We start from the raw sequence: 20934 nt of genomic DNA, 5'->3' as shown, positions 1-20934 counted from the left end.
GTATCTGTCTATCAGAGTTAGAATACAGTTGTTTCTCTCAGTTTCAGCCTTCTCTATAGAATTTCTGTCAATTGTTTGACTCCATTAAGTGTGCAGAGGAAATAAAAGCCTGAATGACCAATCCACCAGGGGCTATGGATAGACCCTTTCATTGTCCATACTCAGAGCACTGCATTAGGTCTCATTATCCATTTATAATAAGCGACCTCTGCCCCCTGGGTCATTGAAAAATATTCAGTGTGCTTTTCTGACACATAGGGCACCTTTCTCAGCAGACACATCAAACAATGGGACGTCTGGTAGTCTGGAGGACTAGTGCACATGGCAGGTTTTTAAATACACAGGCTTGTGCCAAATCACTCTGACAATTTGCTCTTGCATGGTTCATAAATGTGCTAAGGGGAGCCTAGCATCTGGAAGATGAATGTAATGTTCCTCTCCTCTTTTCTTTCTTTCTTTTTCTTCTGTTTAAAACAAATTTTTTTTGCCATGTTTTTCAGTATTGTTTTCTAGAAAGGATTTGCCTTCATGTCTGCTTTTGCATTTCCTGATAGAGAAATATGGCAAGGTTTGGACATAGTGAATGGATAGAGCCATCATCTTTGGAAAGTATTTGCGAAATACACCCATGGAGGTTATCTGTGGTACATTAAAAACCTATCTTCTATTTCCTGCCATGCCCAAACTGGTAGTGATTAAATATCCCACTGAAAAGTTTGAGAAAGAACTTGATACTTCCTTGATCACTATAGTCCAGATTTCTTCTGTGATATAAATTTGGGCCACCTACTTGAAATCTCCGTGGTTCTTTCTCCAGCCCCCAGTGCATAGATAGACTTGGGGAAAAGATGGAGATAATATAGTGATTATTGGATGAAATATAAAGTAAGAAAACTGTCATGTTCAGAGCTTCACACTGTGTAAGCTGAAGGTGGCCTTCTAAGAGTCTTGACTAATGGTTACTATGTGACCTTAACAGTACAGTGCCCTGTTAAGTACTGATAGGAGTCAGTCATTTACCTGAAGGATGTTGGGATAGGAAAATAAAAGATTGAGAGCCACTTCTTCAGCAGTTCATATGAAGAAACATTAAGAATAGGGGAAAGTGTTTATAAAAGTACTTTTTAAGTTTAAGATGCATACATTTCATTGGTAAAGCCTTGTTCCTCTCTCGGAAGCTTGGCATTTTTAGTGTCACGTATATTGGCTTGATCAATTTATTAAAAATGTATGAAACACACAGGCATTCAAAGAAAACCAGTATTACAATGAACTGGCGGCCACACCGTCCAGTAGACCCCAGGTGTCTAGTTCAGCAAAGCAGTTTTCCTATTAAGTGATGTACTGTGGCATGCTCTCAGATCCCGGGACACAGAAGTGTCACCTCCAAAGAATGACCATTGAGTTCCAGCGCAGATTTTTCTCTCCAAACCAGTTATGGAAAACCATGTAGTTGTCAGAACTCTCTCCATGACAAAAATTAATATATTAACTGGATTATAGCACCATTTGACAAATTGCTTACTAAATACATCAAAATTGATTGGACATTCTGTATTTGAGTTGACAAATGGCTGCATTAGGAGAACGAGGGAAATCCATTAATTATAGCCACTCTCAACCATGGGAAATATAATCATATAAATATAGATTTTGTTAAAACAAAAATCTCCACTTTATGGTAGCATTGCTTATGTGTTTACCTACACCTCTTTGTTGTTAACAGAAGGGCTGCTCTTGGCCACTGCCCTTTACATAATCATAAAAAAATAATAATTTCTGCTCTGTTGTATGTTTCAGGCCCTCCTGACTGCATAATAGTTTTTAGTTCTTATTCCAGAAAAGTAGAAAATACCAGGGAAACTCAGCCTTTCTGCTCAGTTCTCAGCTGCACCCCTGTCTGTCCATCTTGCCCTTGGACTCTCATCTTATTTAAGTCAAAAGCTTTACTTTTTGCTTTGATGGTGTGTAAGCTTTTATCATCACTCAATTTCTTCTTTTTCTCATGGTCTTTCTTTCTGAAGGTAACCAACCGAATGACCAAGGCATAAGGGAGGTGGGTGAATGCCGTGGATTGTCTCTCTCCAGTTTGAATCTGTTCTCCTTATTGTTGTCATATGACAGGAGGCTTTCTGCCATGTGATTTTGTGGAAGTTGGTGGAGAGACGAGAAACACTGGAGTGCCTTTATACCATTAGTTTCTTGCCTTTTCTACTATGCTTTCTTTGTATTTTATGACCACATGAACAACATCAGAACCTCCCTTACATGATGTCAAGTCTGGGTCAGAGCTGAGATTTATAAGAATATTTTGGGTTTACTGTTTTTTTCTTCTCTTGGGCACTCTGCTGCCTTCCAAGGCTGTTTCCTAGGTACCAGTGGTCCTCCCATGGTTATGTCACTTATACTTTAAGTATAAAACCAAACCAATATTTTCTAAAATGAAATCTTCTAATTCCTCAGGGGTATTAGAGAATGTAAAGTGTGGTCCAGAGTACTTTCTTTTCTGTTACTACATGTAAGGCTTCCTTGAATATCTGTAACTTCCTTGTGTTGGTCCTTCTGTTCAAAGTCATTTTTTCCCATTATTTGATAGCTTTATATGGTATCTCTGATCAGTATACATAGATGTTTATTAAGATGAGAAAAATGATTATATTAAGACATGAAATAAAGGAATCATGGAGACTAAATCGGTGATATAGTGTATATTTGGGGATAAACAACTCTCAGATGTTTCACATGAAAATTTTAATTTAAAATAATGAACTTACCAGGTAAAGACATCATGAATTGAAACAGTTTATACTTCAGGTTAAGAACATTGTCTTTGGAGTTTGCAGTTCTAAATTCCATTTCTGCTGTTTGCTGGCTGGGTGACATTGGGCAGATAACTTAACCTCTCTGGGCTTTAGTTTACCTGCCATTAAAATGGGAATAATACCTACCTTACAAGATTGTGTTTGATTAAATGAGGTAATTCATCCAAAAAGCTTTACACATTATCTTGGATAGAATAAAAACTTACCAAAGATTAGCTTTTGTTTGTAGGTGGTGTTAACAGAAATAGTATTCTTGTTCTCCTTTGAGGTCCTTCTTGCCTCTATCCATTCCAAGAGCTTTATGGCTGAGATACTATCAGTCAGCACAGCTTTGTTGTTAACAAACAAGAGTGAAGAGAAAACATTTGTGGTAAATCCTATCTCTTCTGTTTTTAAGTGGTCATCTGGGCAAGTATGGCTCTAACATGAGCATTTTCAAACCTACAGAAAGAAATTTTTCTTAGCAATTCTAATTTATTGATGCAAATGAAAATTTCTCTTAGACCTATTTGTTTGGAGCATCTTCAATACCTTAGTAATTTATAGGAATTGGGATTTTTCTTGGTGTCCACTGCATTCTGAAAGGCTTTACTCTGGATAATTGCCTTAAAACTCTGAAACTCTTACATAAAAGGTAAGATTCTCAACCCCCAGACTTCTGAAATGCCAGAAGGACATTTGATTTTCTGAGTTTATCATTGGAATCATTGTTCACTATTCCAGTGAGCCTTTTGTTTTTACTCCATATTTTTTGAAGTTTATAGTGAATATGTGTTCATATAATATTATTTAGGTGATTTTTTTTTTAAAAAAAAAAGGCAATGAGAGAGGAAGAAAGAGAGGGAGGGAGGGGAAAAGGAAGAAAGGAAAAGAATGAAAGAAGAGGGGACTTCCCTGGTGGCGCAGTGGTTAAGAATCTGCTTGCCAATGCAGGAGACATGGGTTCGAGCCCTGGTCCGGGAAGATCCCACATGCAGTGGAGCAAATAAGCCCATGCGCCACAACTACTAAGCCTGCACTCTAGAGCCCGCGAGCCACAACTACTGAGCCTGTGAGCCACAGCTACTGAGCCCACGTGCCACAACTACTGAACCCTGCATGCCTAGAGCCCGTGTTCCACAACAAGAGAAGCCACTGCAATGAGAAGCCCGCGCACCACAACGAAGAGTAGCCCCCGCTCACCGCAACTAGGGAAAGCCCGCGCACAGCAACGAAGACCCAACGCAACCAAAAAAAAAAAAAAATCTTTAAAAACAAAGAAAGAGGGAAGGAAGGGGAGACGGAAGGACGGACTATGGCAATTTGTTATAGAGCATAGAAATTAAATGTTATATTATACTAAGGCTAAAGGTATTAATACGGATGATTCTCACACGTACGGTGCTGTGGGAAAACAACATAGTCCTGAATACTTCATAGATCTCCTAGTCTCGCCAAGAAAAGAATCAAGATGGCTCTGTGTCCAACTGCGGGTCAAGAAATGTTTGCTGTTTTTTTCATTCATGCAACAGACTTAAAAAATTTTTTTTTATTATGGAAATGTTCAAACATTCACAGGAGTACAGTGAATAGTATAATGAGTCTGCCTGTTACTCAGCTTGAAGAATTAACAACATTCTGCCACTCTTGTTTCTTATGTTCTCTTAAAATCTTTTTTTTTTTTTTAACGTATGGTGGATAAAAGTATTTTGAGAAAGCCACCCACTCTTGTATCTTTTTACCTATGAATACTTTAGTATGTATCTAATGACAAGGACTTAATAATAAGGAGATAGGTCTTTCTAGTAGTTGTATGTTGTGCAGTGGTAGAGGGAAGAGCAAGCCTTGGAAAACGTTCTCCTGCATTTGGAAAGAGAGAAAAGTATATGGTGGTTGTAAGGCAGTATTCTCCATCTCATTCTTTCCCCAGTCCTCTTGGCTCTATGATGTTTCTGATTTATTTAGAGGTAAAAATCTTAAACATTTAATTTCTCTATTTTATGGAACATATCAAGGATCCTTAATGATTGTTTGGAAAGATTTTAAATTATGTTCTTAAGTATAGGTTGAAAATGTTGATGTCTTCCACAACTAAAAGCTTTTAACTCTCCATGCCAAGAGAACTTTGCCTCTTTTGCTTAGGCAAGAGAAAATCTGTACTTGATTCTTCCTGCTGTATAATGATCTGGCCTTATCTGGTATGTAACTAGATAATAAATAAGGGAAGCATGGAAGAAGCTGCATTAATTCTTTGCAAAAAAATGATCTTTGCCGTTTTTACATTTCCAAACGACTCCCTCCCCTTTATATTCGTTTTGTAAGACCTTGTTGCGGAGGCTGGACTGAGTACATTAGACTCTTTGCTCTTCAACTGTGCCATTGTAGGTTAGATCGGGAACAATACGTTTCCAATAACTGGCCTATTGCCTACTTGTACAGATTGGTACATTGATGACTGAATGTGGTTTAATGATCCAAAACAGTGATCTTTTACCTTCAAGACATAAATTTGCAATACTTTCTGCCTAACCTCTACTCATCTCGATCTCATAGAGGATATTATATTTTAGAGTGTTCCTTGAATTTAGAGAATGGATTATTCCTGAAAGAACTGCCTCTAACATACAGGGTTAGCTGTGAGAATACAGTTGCCACTATCGAAATATTATAGCTCATAATTCTACAGAGAATTAGCACCAAAGACCTTCTAGCTTCCAGCAAATAGTCATTTCCCTCAACAGAAACATACACTACCATGTGTACTTGAGCAGTTGCTAAAAGCTGGTCCTATATTTGATATGTGTGTGTAAATACAGAGATAATGATAAACAAATACATGTAGAGTGAGTGTGAGAAAGAGTGTATATAAGCACTTCTACTTCCCTTTTAAGAGAAAACGCCACAAAACCTAAGAAAACAGGGGGAAATGTATGACTCGATATGCTATAAGCTCAACTTTTGTTTCATGCACTGGTTTCCATCATTTATTGATACACATTTTATTTCTTTGTTTTCCTTTCTTAACTTCTTGGATTGACTTCTCTAACCATATTAACTGTAGTGTGCTTATTCCACAACTTTATAATTATAAATTTTTAAATAGGTACATGGTATACACAATTTAAAAGGTACCAAGAAATATTTAGTGGAAAATGAGTCACCCCTGTCCCCAGCCATGCTCATTTCCTCCCGTGAGGTAACAGTTATGTAAAGGTGAGCTTTGATAAGAATGGTTTTGTTGTTATTTAGACTTATTTTTCTGGATGGATTATCTAACCCTTGGTAAGACAAAGTGGTTATCTCTAAGCTGCAAGCAAGGTATTATACAGACATAGTATGATCCTTTAAAATAGTCAGGGTGGATTCACTTTTCTAGTTATCCTGCTACTGGTTTAATGTATATATAATATAGTTGTACTATGAATTGAGTTGCCATAATCCACATTAAATTGTGTACATCTTTCCAGGTGACCTTAATTGCAAATGTTTTGAAGAAATTGTTGCAGCCTATTAAGTTGGGACAGTTCGAAATTTTCAGGGAAGTAGCTGATCTTGCTGACAGCCTGAAGCCATTGTGTTTTATTCTTTCTGTTCATTTTATGATATTTAGAGTTACACTGAGGAGCAAAACTAAATTGTGAACCCTTCCAGTCTATCCCCAGGTACAACTTGTCCAGATGCGAAACAGCAAGTGACGGTTATGGTAGCAAGAATAACAAATGAAAGCTCCTTAGTTTATGCCTTCTGTGGGAATATTATATGATGCTTTGGGGGTAGGGCAAGGGAGACAGAGCACGGTGGGGAGGAGATGCACCTAGGGTTGTCAGTTATCCAGTGAAATCTATTATCTCATAAACAATGAGGGTATGTCATTTTTCTAATTATATATTGCCTGTGACTGTTCTTCTGGGAATGTGGAATAAAAGGAAAGTGAAACCAGAGATGTACAATGACTGACTGTTAGAAAACTTTAATAATTAATTAGAGAACATCTATGGTACCGCAGGGTCAGGGTGCAAGGAAGATCATTGATCCGTTTAATATATAACGTAGGTAAAGCCTGTTCCCTTTTATGTATTGTAACACTTCAGTTGTTGTTGCACTGATACAGGAGATGGCTCCTAATAAACAGAATAGCCAGTAATATATCGTGCTATTGCTTGATTACTCTGTGTGTGAAATTCAATGAATTCCTTTACATTTAAATGGAAACATTTATAAATTACAGAGAAAACTTACAGACTTCAGTAGAGGTTAAGAGTCACTCCCTCAATAAGAATAAGTAGGTACCTTTATCTTAAGGTAGTTAGGTGTGGTATTTTTGACCTGAGAGCGTTCTCCCTTTTTAAAAAATTATTTTTAAAAAGACCAGGGTTTAATATTTGTCAGTTTGATAGTATGAAACCATAACTTCTTAAATTTTGCAAATCTCTGATTACTACTATTTATGTGTGTTTGTTGGCCGTTGTATTTCCTCTTTTGTGAATTGCTTGTTCATTAGGAAATGCCTTAGACTATTTTGCTTTCGGATTATTTCTCTTTGAGCCTTTCTTCTTAAAAGGCAAATTTTATTTTCTATACTAAGAACTACATTCCCAAGCAGAATTTCTTCCTAAGATCCTGAGTGCTTTCTGATCAGAAACAGAGTTTGGTAAAGAACCCTCTCTTACTGTATGGCTGCTATATAAATGCTGTTTTTAATAAGTACCAAAAATATATTGAAGTTTGTCCTTGGATGAGAGTTTATCACTGTTGGCCTTTGGGTGAACTTTGAGCCTGAGCTGTTTCATTCAAGGCAGCATGATGTCATTTAACTCACAGATTTCTCTGTTGCTAGAAAAAGGAATGTTGTTCCCCTAAATAACCTAAAGGACTGAATAATGCTGGCACAACATTATTCACCTCTCAGGTCTCCACTAAAGACTTCAGCATGGTAAGGGTTTTATTGTTCACAGAGGATTGGTGGGGATATGGTATGGAGTAGGGGAAAACAAAAGCTGTGTCTGGTCCTGAATCTGAAGAATATTTTATTCTACCGCCCACTCTGCTGTCAGTATGACCCAGCTCTCACTCACTTCTCCAAATAAAAACCTTTGGATCCATTTTTGTTTCTTCATATTAAAAGACTCTCTAAGTTTCTTTCTAGAGCTGTTTATTCAGCATATGAACATATTTTAGGCTTTGCAATAGAAGCTGAAGCAGAGAGCTACATCTCACATAAAAAATGAGATACCATTTTTATCAACATTTCCCCCCTTATTTGAGAAGTAGATTTCCCTGATTCCAGTACTACCAAGATTCATTTCAGGGAGTAGAGCAGCTTTTTAGCATGTCCTGAAGTTGGGAGCATGGAGTTCGCTCCAGGAGAGCCTGTGCTTGATTAGCAGCTGTGTCCTCTGAAGCTAAGAGAATTTATTACTGGGAGTTCAGGAGATGCTGGGAAGACTAGAACAAGAACATAACAGAACCAAATAGATTTTCCCTTCATTGGGTTCATAAATAAGCACTGCTCATTGTTCAACATTATGCTTTGTTGTCAGTTTATATAAAAAGGATGCTTATAACGTGTATGTGGTTAGTCTTTTAACTTTCATATGCATTTGTCAACTCTTTTTTCTTTCATTGTTTTAAGGACAAATGGTGCTGGGAGCAAATAATTATTCCTTTTATTCTTTCATCTTAATGGAATATCTAGATCCTGTGTGCCCTGTTATAAACTCCGTAGTTAGGAGATGTGATTTTTTCTGGAGTATCTAAACCATGCCCAATACACTGAGAAAAGTAATTACCTGCTCTAATATAAAGTGTATTCAATATATTAATGGTAAAAATGTATCTCTGTCTTTCAACTGGAAGACTAGATTTGTTGTGGATGAACTTAGGCTATTGAGATCTAGCTGTTACTTTTTGGGGATTTTCGAAAGAATTTGATTCCTTGGAATTGAGGGTACACTGTTATTACTTCGGGTAAAACACCCTGAAATGTCAAGAGTTTTACATTTCTCCAGGACTAGTAATAACTCATTCTTGGAACCTTGATTCAAACCTACATATCCTAACCTTCAAATATTCCATTAACTAGTGATAAAAAGGAGATTTCAGCATGTCACTTTAGATATCTGTTAGTACAATGTTTATAACTCTATTTAATTACTATATTTTATGTGGGTAATTTGTAAAAATTCTATACTCATTGATCCTCTTCCTGACTACTTAGGGATTTGAGATGTTATATTATGAATTGACATTTTCCATTTTCAAATTGAGAATTTTGTTACATGGGATTCAGACGTAGGGGTATTATCAGAGGACCATTTAATCTTTCTGTTCATAATTTTACTTAGGTTGTTCTACTGACTTGGAAGTTTTTTGGGAGTTTTGATTAACAGGACTAATTTGCAAAGGTCAGTGCTGAAGCAGATTTGTTTTTGTTTGCTTTGCATATAAACACATATAAAATATATAAATATATTCATAGGAATACACACATACATACACACACACTCATATATCACTGTAAGACAGCAAAATACACTTAGTGATTTTTTTTAAGCTTTTATTTACTCACTAGAAGCATGATCTGCTTTCCTGAGAACACGATATAAACAAAGTCTAGCTCACAGTTACCTCATAACGATCTGCTCATCCTGCCCTTGGTTGTTGATCTATACTTATCAAATGCCTGTGTGTACAGGCAGTACTTTTGAAGTTGTATTCTCTAAAGAAAATTGACAGTGTATCCTTTTTAGTTAGATGGATAGGCTTGTTCTAAATTACTGTACTAGAGGTAGGGATAGAACATGGCAGAGATTTTTATTTCAAAATTCCATATCCTTTTCCTAACCCAAGATTATTAACTATCTAAGAACAGTTGGTAAAAGTAAAAGATACTAACCATGTTTCTTTAGATAGAAGGTAGGTATATTGGTCCATTAAACTCAGGCTTGCAATATAAGTAACTTATTTTTTTATAAATAAACTCTCTTAAGTCCTCTTTTGTGCCTCCATCCTAACAAGTACAGAAAAATTAGTCTCATCAACTATAACCTTTTTTTAAATAATAGCTGGTATTTATTTATTTATTTGGCCACATGATATGTGGGATCTTAGTTCCCTGACCAGGGATCATTTTATCTTTATTTTCACCACTGAGATGTCCCAGTTCCCTGCCCAATCATTGGCTATTGGTTCATATAGATCTCTGCAACATCCGTCCTTGTTTCAAAGCCCTTTCAAAGTCTGAGAGTTCCCTGGACCTTGTCCATATTACTCTTGGACACATAGTAAATAGTCATCATCCCATCATAGGGGACTTAGAGAGGTTGTCACAGGCTCAGCTGTGCAGACCCACTATGTGCACAGCTTCTTTACTGTTGCACGTGTGGAATCTCCTGCTACTTCCTTGAACTCTACCCTAGAATGAAAATAGGATTTTTCACAGCTGTTCATCCCAAAAACTCCTTCTGAATTCTGTCATTTCATACCCTTCCTTGGGAACCCTCTTTTTCCCCCTTTCTGCTTATGGTACTCTCACTCCAATCTCAAAATATCTTTCCTAATAATTAGCTGCTTGGAGAGCATGGAAACTTTGCTCTTAACTATCATTCTTTCAATCTCTTTTTCTTATCCCAGGGTCAAGTTTTTGAATTCTTTTTTTCTCTGTGACCAGGTGTATCATTGCTTCCCCGAGATAGTAAACATGGAATGTTCTTCCTACCTGGATTGGAGAAATTTTTTAAATGTAAAGAAATATGAGAGAGAGGGAAGGACATTTATTTTATGTTGAAAAATATTATTCCACCACACTTGTATTTTTATATTGTGAATCTTCTGAATGCTTCAAAGCATTCTTAATTAGAATACTGTTTTTTAGTGAACATAAGGTATGGAAACTCTTCTTACAATCTCAATTTAGAAATGCAGGATTCAGACTTAATTTTTCATAGATATACATTTGGTATTTTTACCACTTCCTTTGGGAAACAGAATGGCTGGGAAGAAGAGGAGGAGGAGGAAGAGATTTCTTCTTTTTCTTTTTCTTAAGAAACTTTTCACTGTGGGAAAATTTGAAACATACACACAATCAAAAAACAATAGTATAATGACTCTCCATGTACCTGTCCTTCACCTTCAACAATAATCAACTCATAACTAACCTTTTTTCACCTATAATCCTACTCCTCACCATTCTCTGCCATTGGATATTTTTTTTTAATTTATTAATTAATTAATTTATTTTTGGCTGTGCTGGGTCTTCGTTGCTGCACGCGGGCTTTCTCTAGTTGTGGCGAGCTGGGGCTACTCTTTGTTGCAGTGCGCGGGTTTCTCATTGCGGTGGCTTCTCTTGTTGCGGAGCACGGGCTCTAGGCGCACGGGCTTCAGTAGTTGTGGCTCACAGGCTCTAGAGTGCAGGCTCAGTAGTTGTGGCACACGGGCTTAGTTGCTCCACGGCATGTGAGATCTTCCTGGACCAGGGCTTGAACCCGTGTCCCCTGCATTGGCAGGCGGATTCTTAACCACTGCGCCACCAGGGAAGCCCCATTGGATTATTTTTAAGTTTATCCCCCCTCCCACCCCACCCCTTGCCTTTTTCTTTTTTTTGACTGTGCCTTGGAGCTTGCAGGGTCTTAGCTACCCCACCAGGGATTGAACCCAGGCCCTCGGCAGTGAAAGCGTGGAGTCCTAACCACTGGACCGCCAGGGAATTCCCAAGTTTATCCCATTTTGATGATGGATGAATAAGTGTCCTACCATTCTGGTATCATTACTTATTCCAGAATGCAAAACTCCATTTATTCACCTAATACTTACGGAATGCTTATTCTGCAACAGGTAGTGGCCTAGGCTCAGCATATGTAGAGTACCTTATAAACTCTTGGAAAAAATTCACATTAGGTACTAGTTAGTAACACAAGGGTATAATTTCTCACTTCTTCTTAAGTTTTTCCTGTATCTTTCTGTCTACCCTAGCTTTATTTTTTTAAAAAAAGAAGAAAAAAAGCCCTAAACCATCTGGTGATCCCTGCCCGCTTTGCCTTCCCGACTCATCTAACACTCCCAACTTGCCTCATCACTCGCAGCCACACTGGCCTCCTGACATTACTGAAACATTTCCTTCATGTTCCCACTTCAAAATGTTTGTAATTGATAGTCTCTCTGTAACACTTTCCCCTCAGATATCTGCATGGCCTATTCCCTCACCTCTTTAAAATCTTCTCTCACCTCAACTGCGTTCCAAAGTGTGTCCTGACCTCTAGATATTTGTCCGTAGTTGCCTTCTTGACTAGTATTTAGGGAGTGGGGTTTTGAGGCTCTGTTGCTCTGTTCTGTATTAAGAATACTCTTGCTCTGTTCTGTATTAAGAATTTCAGATCAAATTTATTTATTAAAAAGAATACCAATGGTTGGGGAACAACTCAGCCTTTGTAAACATAAATTTACTTATCATCTTTGCAATATACACCAAAATTATTTAAAAGCATGCTTAAATATTAGTTGATTATTATGGTATTCTTTTCTTCATGATATTCAAAATCCTAAGAAATTAGGTGTTATGCTTTGGTGATCACTTGTGTTTTGTGCCAGATGCCAGCATGCCTCTCAGCTGTAGAACTATGAATCTGAAGAACTAATAGCTAATAGTTTTAACCACTGCAAATCTTGTATTTTAATACTATTTATCTCCCTCTGGTGAGTAATTGACTGGTATCATTTCTCCTCTCCCAGATAGTTAAGATAAGGTTTTTGTGAGTACGTCTTCTTTAAAATCTTGTCCTATGTTCTGCTCTGTCTACTTCACTAATATCTGTTTCACTGAGATTTAGTTCTTCAAAATACCTTGTTCTGGCAAGAGTGCTGTGAGATTAGCATTCTCAGTCACTGCTCATGGAAGTGTAACTCTTTCTGGGAATATGCATTAAGAAATTTAGACATGTTCATATCCTTTTATTTCATTTTTAGGAATGTAGCCTAAGGCAGATGCACATACTGAAGTGTATATACCTATCTCTGGGTGGTAGAAATAATGAGATTATTTTCTTTTTCTCATTCTTTTCTGTTTCTTCTAGGTTTCTTTAATACTCACCAACTTTCCGTCCTCTTCTGTTCTCTTCCTTTTCTTTTCTCTATTTCCCCTCGGTACTTTATTGCTTTACTTAGTATTAAAATGTATACAGAGGGAGAGAATATATGGGAAATCTCTATCTTCTCATCCATTTTGTTTTGAACCTAAAATTGTTCTTAAAAATGAAGTCTGTTTTATAATAAAAATAAGCAAATAAATAGTATGGGACTTTAGGGACTTTCCTGGGTGGCACAGTGGTTGGGAGTCCGCCTGCCAGTGCAGGGGACATGGGTTCGAGCCCCGGTCTGGGAAGATCCCACATGCCGCGGAGCTGCTGGGCCAGTGTGCCACAGGTACTGAGCCTGCGCTCTGGAGCCCGTGAGCCACAACTACTGAGCCCTAGCGCCGCAGCTACTGAAGCCTGCGTGCCCTAGAGCCCATGCTCCGCAACAAGAGAGGCCACCGCAATGAGAAGCCCACACACCGTGGCGAGGAGTGGTCCCTGAACGCCACAGCTAGAGAGAGCCCGTGGTCAGCAACAAAGACCCCAACGCAGCCAAAAATAAATAAATTAAATTAAATTTTAAAAAAAATAGTATGGGACTTTAAATAAGTTTCTGTTGGGATGGTATTTGGTTCATTAGGAACTCAATAAATGTTTGCCGAGTCATTTTATTGCTTTGACTGAGCAAACGTTCTTCTTTGTATGAGAAAGCAGCCTCTTTGTGTTTTAAAGCCTATATCCTACCACCTAAGAATCAGAGAAACTACTGAAGTATCCAGAAAAAATGAAACATTTCTTTGGATAAATGAAATGTTTTAGGAACTAAAAGTGTTTTAAAATTAAAAATATTTTAATGCCTTCCCTTTATATGAACTATTAAATAGACTCTTAAAGAATCTTATTTGAGATTTGTTTTAAAAACCCCTTCCTGAACTATAGGAACTGCATTAAATTAATTTCATTGTTAGATGGAGAGGACTGAAGTGTCCTAAAGGCTAGGAGTTACATTGGTGCGTGGGCAATGGAGTTGTCACTGTTCCTTAATGTACTTGTGCTGTTAAGATGCAATTAGTTGTGTATTTCTTTAACAGTGATATACGTAATGACTAAATTCCTGCAGATGTTTTTTAAAGTGTACTCTTATTTGGAGATTTTTCTTACTCCTCAGAAATTCAGTCTTTCTTGTTCGTTAATTATTTGAATTGTGCATTGAATGTCTTATTTTAGCTTATAAATTACCACAGTATTCAGGATGGTTATGCCTACATTCATTTTTTTCACTGCATGGATTAAAGTTGTTTAAATACGTTTTCTTTCTCCTGCAGTGGTTCCCCCTGGAAGTCCTGGGCCCATTACTCGGCATGGGTCCTATGACAGTTTAGCTTCTGACCATAGTGGGCAGGAAGATGAAGAGTGGCTGTCTCAGGTAAGACTCTGAAACACCGGGTCTATTAAAGTGACAGAAAACAGAGATCCATTAGCTCTTTTTTTCTTGAATTTTAAAAATTATTTTCCTAAGAGGAAAATGGGCAGAATTGGGATTTTTTAAGGATCCCCAAGAATTAATCAATTGTCTTTCCATATTAAGAATTTCTCATAAATACTGCTGCAGGGATACATATACGTATATTTTATACACACACATATGCATATATATATGTGTGTGTGTACATTAGCTTTCACACAGAGAGCATAAAATATGCTACCTTTCAAACAATCCATTCGTATCCCCCAGGACCTTGGATTTCAGATGGACTGTTTGGATTAAAATAAGAATTGGCCTTGTTAAAACAGTGAAGCCATTCAGCAATCTTTGGGCTTTTCTTTTGTGGAGGCAACAGTTTCTGAAGATTGGGCCCATACTTTGATTAGGAAAGTTAAGCATTCTAATCTACACAAGTGCCCGCCTGGCTTTCCTTTCCTAAGCTCCTGTAATGCCGCTTCTAGCGGTCTCGAAACCAGTCCTGTAACAGCTTCGACTGACCCTTCCTCTCCCTGCTAGGTGAAGCTGTCTTCATCTCAAGGGCTTTGAAATAAAAGATGCTCAGGCAGATTTCAAAATGATGAGATTACAAGTGACTTCATTACAAATGCTGTTATGTCTGTCTCAAGTCTGACATCATTTGGTGAAGTTAATGACTGGTCTCAGATTACCAATCCAGCGGCTTTTCATCAGACAGGTGCCTCAGTGGAGGCCGGGTGCAGTTTCATTGCTTTCTCAGGGAAGGGAGCCCGAAAAACTAAAGGGAATCTGGGAACTGGAGAATCAAATTGTTTCTAGGTGACATACATTTCATCACACCAAAAATACTCCCAGGAAGCTCCTTGAAGGAGCTTGATGCATATGGACATACATCCTTTCTTGAGGATACCACGATAAAGTAAAAAAAAAAAAAAAAAAAGAATGCTGGCAAAGAAACCACTGTCCTTCACTTCAACTTTTCAATTAGAAAAAGGGGTAATGTGTGCTGTCAGTGTGAAAGTATCTACAATATATTTGTACCGCATACAACAGAGGAGTGAGCAGGAACATCTGGCCGTTGCCTCAGTGAAATTGCACAGGCATCTGTTTACCTCTCGGCTCTGTGACACTGATGGTTTTGAGCTTAAAATACACAGAATGCTTTATCTGTGGCCTCATTTACATTGCTGAATACAACTCCTTGAATGAGAAATCACTGTCCTAAATCTGAGTAGTTTTCTCCCTGTGATTAGTGGGAATGTGAATATTGTTCCAAGACCGTGATGCTTTTGCCCTTTAGGACTTACACACACAGAGCTGCACTCCGTGAACCTTTTCAGTTACATTTTGTTAAGAATTAATCACTGCAATCAGAGAAATGTGATTAAATATAAAAGAACTCAGGGCAAAACTAAGGCACATGGCTAGTCAATTCCATAAAGTATGTATACAGATGTGGATGTAGCAATTACAAGACATTGAGAAATAGTGTTTTACCAAAGGTTTGCCTATTTAATCTCTTATTGAAGTTGCTCATTTGTAAAATCACATGTTTATTTTTAGGTTTTACCCTGTGTCCTACTCTCTGCATTGTCTAATATTGGCAACATTCCGTACCCCCTCCATAGAGCATGAAATTCATAAAGCATTTTGGTATTACTGTTTTGCAGCATTTAAAATACCTATGTGAATGTTCATGGTAGTTGAGAAAAACAATCTAATTAAGAAATGGTATTTTGAAGACAAATCTAGTTTGAGGGAAAATATATAGTCCTCTCTTCCATTAAAAGTGAATTTTGGAGGATTTTGAGGGCAGTAAAGTAAATATTATAGTGTTTAATTGTAGAAAGAAACTGGCTTTGGGTATTAAATTATTTCAGACCTTTTCTTTTCCTTGGATAGTTCAAGAACAACTACACATTTGTCATGAGCTTGGTCCTCAATGAAGGAATTACTTTTAATCTGTGGATTGATAGGTGTAGTATTCACTGCATGCCCACAGAGTGGTAAGTACTGTCTAGAATGAGTGAAAAACCTAGTCCCTAGGGAGCCAGTGCTCGGTATATGAGGCAGGCAACTGATCCTTTTATTCTCATGTGATTTTTGTGTTATATTTGTGGGGTGCATGTGTGTGTGTATGTATATTTGTGTTTACATATACGCACATATATTTACACATACACAAAATGAGTTTCTGGTATTGATATATTTTGGTGAGAACCCGTAGAGGGATGTAGTGAATGTCTCTATAGGTTGCTATTGTCATCACCTTTTTTTTTTTTTTTAAATATTTATTTATTTATTATTATTATTTTTTGGCTGCGCCTGGTCTTAGTTGCAGCACATGGGATCTTTTGTTACGGTGTGCAGGCTCCAGAACGCGTGGGCTCTGTAGTTGCGGCACACAGGCTCTCCAGTTGTGGCACGCGGGCTTAGTTGCCCTGCGGCATGTGGGATCTTAGTTCTCCGACCAGGGATTGAACCAGTGTCCCCTGTATTGCAAGACGGATTCTTAACCACTGGACCACCAGGGAAGTCCCTGTCATCACCTTTTGATTGTAGATGCCCTGTCCCTCTTCCACTTGGTTAAGATGGGCTTCTTGGAGAATGTGAGTGTTCAGAGATGAGATTGGGGTCGGGGGGTGGATCATGAAAGGCTCTCAAAGGGAGAGCCTAATACATTTCAATCATGATTCCTAATCTGTTCCAGGTAGAAATTGTAACGCACACCGGACCCCACAGACGTCTGTGGATGGGTCCACAGTTCCAGTTCAAAACCATCCATCCCTCAGGCCAAACCACAGTCATATCATCCAGTTCATCTGTGTTGCAGTCTCATGGTCCAAGTGATACTCCACAGCCCCTTTCGGATTTTGATACAGATGATCTTGATCTCAACAGTCTCAGGTAAGAAATAAGAACTAGAGAGTGATTTGAACACATTAATATGTTCATTTGTAGTTAACATCTTAGATAATATTTGCATTTCCCCTTTTGACGCTTATCACGTTGCAGAATACATACAGTGTAACTTGTGGTTCATTATTATCACTGGGGATCTTATGTGAGATCTCATCACATCCAATAAATATTTGTGTTCTGGATGGTACTTCCCTAAATCTAATATTCATTGCACTTTTTAAAGCCATCTTATTTTATGATGCCTCTCTCATATTTCTAATATCTATCTCTTTATCTGTCTCGCTATATTTTCATCATATATATTCTCGATCCTCACTTGTAAGAATCACAGTAGTTTACAGAGTATGCTTTTTATTATTAGCATTTTTTTTTAATGTAATTGAGAACTTTTTGACTTTTGTGCTCTTCTGTTTGCTTAGCAGTTTAATTTGTTACACCAGGACTTGACACATTAGGATACAACAGACAGTGAAGGGCTCAGTCTAATGCAATATAGTCTCCCTTTCCTTGTGTTCTTTTTAAAAAAAGTTCTACAGTGTATTTTTATTTGAATCTAAAATAGCCCTCTGACCTTTTTCTTGCATCTCTTTTTTAAAAATTGTGGAAAAATGTGTCCCAATCCTATGTTGGAAATATGTTTTTATTCTACTTCTTTGTCAACATTAATAACAGATCTTTATAACAATGCAAAAGCTGTTGCAGAGGTGGATTAGGCCTAGATATTTCTTCTTTAAGAATAACTCATATAATGAAACATGTCTCCTGTAATACCTTTCTAAGTATTTTAGTTTGTTATTTTAGTTTTCTTTGTATTTTATTTCTTCCATACATTTTTGCTTTTTTTCGTTCAGTATATTTTCTTTAGCTTTCTAGAAGTGGCACTTCTCCCTAAGATGTGAGGCAATAGTGACAATACAGTGGGTGCTAGACCATTTTTCATAGGTACTAATTATAAAATATGATCCAATTTCAGAAAGTCAAGTAGAGTCAGTCCTCAGCTTAGTGATTCAGTGCGTATTCAAATGTTTTTATAGGTTATTTTGTTACTTAAATGTTAATAAAATAGACCCATGAAACTATGTTTATTCTCTTTACTAAAGTATTCTCGAGATTCTCCCCCCACCTTTTTTTCTTTCTGATGATTGTCACCCGCTACTCTGATAAGACCCTGTCCCTTTTCTTTGGAGGACATCCCCAGCTCCTGTATACACAGCTCTGTTCCTTTGGGTTTTTTGTTTGTTTTTTTGTTTTTAAAGTTTTTTTTTTTTTTTGATGTGGACCATTTTTAAAGTCTTTATTGAATTTATTACAATATTGCTTCTGTTTTATGTTTTGGTTTTTTTGGCCACGAGGCATGTGGGATCTTAGCTCCCCGACCAGGAATCGAACCCGCACCCCCTGCACTGGAAGGTGAAGTCCTAACCACTGAACCGCCAGGGAAGTCCCCTGTTCCTTTGTTTTTGACCTCCTCTAGCTTTCTTAGTTACCCCTTACTTCAGATACAGTTCTTCATCTAAAAGCTCTCTAACTTGCTTCTTCAGACAGAGCTTTATTCCTGAAATCCTTCCAGAATTTTCCTCAGGGACTTTTCTTTTTCTTATACTAAAGAGCTCCCGGTATTTAAATTGTTTGTGTCCTTTTTGTTGGGAACATATAAATATTAGAAACCTTTATGTTAGTCCCAGGTTTATAATTTTATTTTTATTTCACTTGTAGTTTATATTTAAACATTTGAGCATATAGGCCCTTGGTTATGACCTAACCCCATTAGAACACAGTTTTGATGGAAAATTCAGATTTACCTCACATCATTTCAATTATGTGTCCTGTTTAGTACCATTTCCTGCCCAGCATCCAATTAGAAATCCCACTTTTTATATTCTCCTCACTCCTGTCCACTATCACTTTATCCCAGCTCCTCACCTCTGGTTCTACATTTCTTTAGGCTTATGCACAATGGCAGTATGGCTGTTGACTTTACCTTCTTCTTTATTTATTTATTTATTTTTAAAATTAATTTATTTATTTTTATTAATTTATTTTTGGCTGCGTTGGGTCTTCCTTGCTGCGCACGGGCTTTCTCTAGTTGCGGTGAGCGGGGGCTACTCTTCGTTGTGGTGGCTTCTCTTGTTGCGGAGCACAGGCTCTCAGTACGTGGGCTTCAGTAGTTGTGGCACCTGGGCTCAGTAGTTGTGGCTCGTGGGCTCTAGAGCGCAGCCTCTGTAGTTGTGGTGCACGGGCTCAGTAGGTGTGGCGCACGGGCTTAGTTGCTCCGCGGCATGTGGGATCTTCCCTGACCAGGGCTTGAACCCGTGTCCCCTGCATTGGCAGGCGGATTCTTAACCATTGAGCCACCAGGGAAGCCGCCCCCTACCTTCTCCTTTAAATTGTGAAGACTTGTTTAGATTTTTTGGCTCAACTGACCCTTTACACCTGGTACCTTGTCCTATACGTCATATTGCTAAGAACTACTTGATGCTGTGGTAGTCTGCCTCCCTGTATCCTAACCAAAATGGCAACAGTCAGGTGTATTGGTGGCTGTCATATCTATAGCAGGCATGGCTGTTAGGCATGGCTAACCTCATACCAGCTCCTTATTTGGAATAGGGATTTAACTCGTAAAAAAGGTCAATGAAATATTTATTAATAGACCTGAGAAATAGATAATGTAAAAGAAAGTGAAATATAAAACCTAGTTTTCCATTCAAGATTAGCTCCTAAGAAATCAATTTCATTTTATCATTTTATTTTTTCATCTAGTTAATTAATACATCCATCAACTGATCTATTTTATATATGTATGTTGTGAATTTTCTGTGTGTGAGAACATTTAACTTCTACTCTTTTAGCAAACTTCAGTTATATAATATAGTTTTATCAACCATAGTCACCATGTGATACATTAGATCTTCACACCTTAACCATATTATTTTAATTGATATATAATTCACATAACATAAAATTCACTGTACAATTCAGTGGCTTTATTACATTCACTATGTTGTGCTATATCCCCCAGTCTAATTCTAGGACATTTCCATCACCCCCACCAGTTTTTTTTTGGTCTTTTTTTAATTATTATTATGGAAAAATTTCAAGCATATATAAAAATATGTAAAGTTAAAGAGAATAATAGAATTAACCCTTGTGTATCCATTGCCCAGCTTCAACACATCAATTCTTGGCCAATCTTCTTTCACCTATAGCCCAGTCCACACCCCACCCACAACTCTGGATGATTCAGAAACTCCAATGCTATAAAGTGAATTAATAATAGGAAAATTATTAGGCCATATAAATTATTTAGACCGGGAAGGAGCTTTGATTTGCATGCACTGAGCATGTCTAACAGGCTAGCTTCTTGTTTCTTATAAGACCCAGAAAACATCTCTTCTAGAAACGTCAAATAAACTCTTCCTCTTTTCTCACTGGCCCACATTTGCTTCGGCCTGCCCATCCCTGAGCTAAATAATCTCACCATGAGATGATGGGATTATCATGACTGGCTTGGGAAAATGAGCTGGGGCAGAAGGCATACTGGTTAGGGCACCATTATTGCCCACTACAGCAGTGATCATCAACATTTCCAACTTCCAGTACTAGATCAAATGCATCATTTTTCATCCCCCCGCCCTGCTCCATTTCTTTCTTTCATACAACAAATGCATATACATTCGAGCTG

General features: G+C 37.6%; 1 protein-coding gene across 16 annotated transcripts in view; it reads left to right on the top strand.

Moving 5' to 3' along the window:
- BCAS3 (BCAS3 microtubule associated cell migration factor) overlaps positions 1 to 20934 on the top strand; it is a 569341-nt gene that overhangs the window by 265209 nt on the left and 283198 nt on the right. For all 16 annotated transcript variants that reach the window (XR_014238437.1, XM_082372026.1, XM_082372012.1 and 13 more), the window contains 2 exons: positions 14194 to 14294; positions 17041 to 17237. Coding sequence is in view for 15 of the 16 variants with exons in the window: in XM_082372026.1 (XP_082228152.1) it covers positions 14194 to 14294; positions 17041 to 17237 (298 nt within the window). In the remaining variant the exon portion in view is untranslated. The remainder of the gene's footprint in view (positions 1 to 14193; positions 14295 to 17040; positions 17238 to 20934) is intronic.

Source organism: Balaenoptera borealis, assembly GCF_965194805.1.
Source record: "Balaenoptera borealis genome assembly, chromosome: 20".
Lineage (NCBI taxonomy): Eukaryota > Metazoa > Chordata > Mammalia > Artiodactyla > Balaenopteridae > Balaenoptera > Balaenoptera borealis.
Note: the sequence above shows the minus strand (reverse complement) of the source record. Positions and strands in the feature narration are given on the sequence as shown.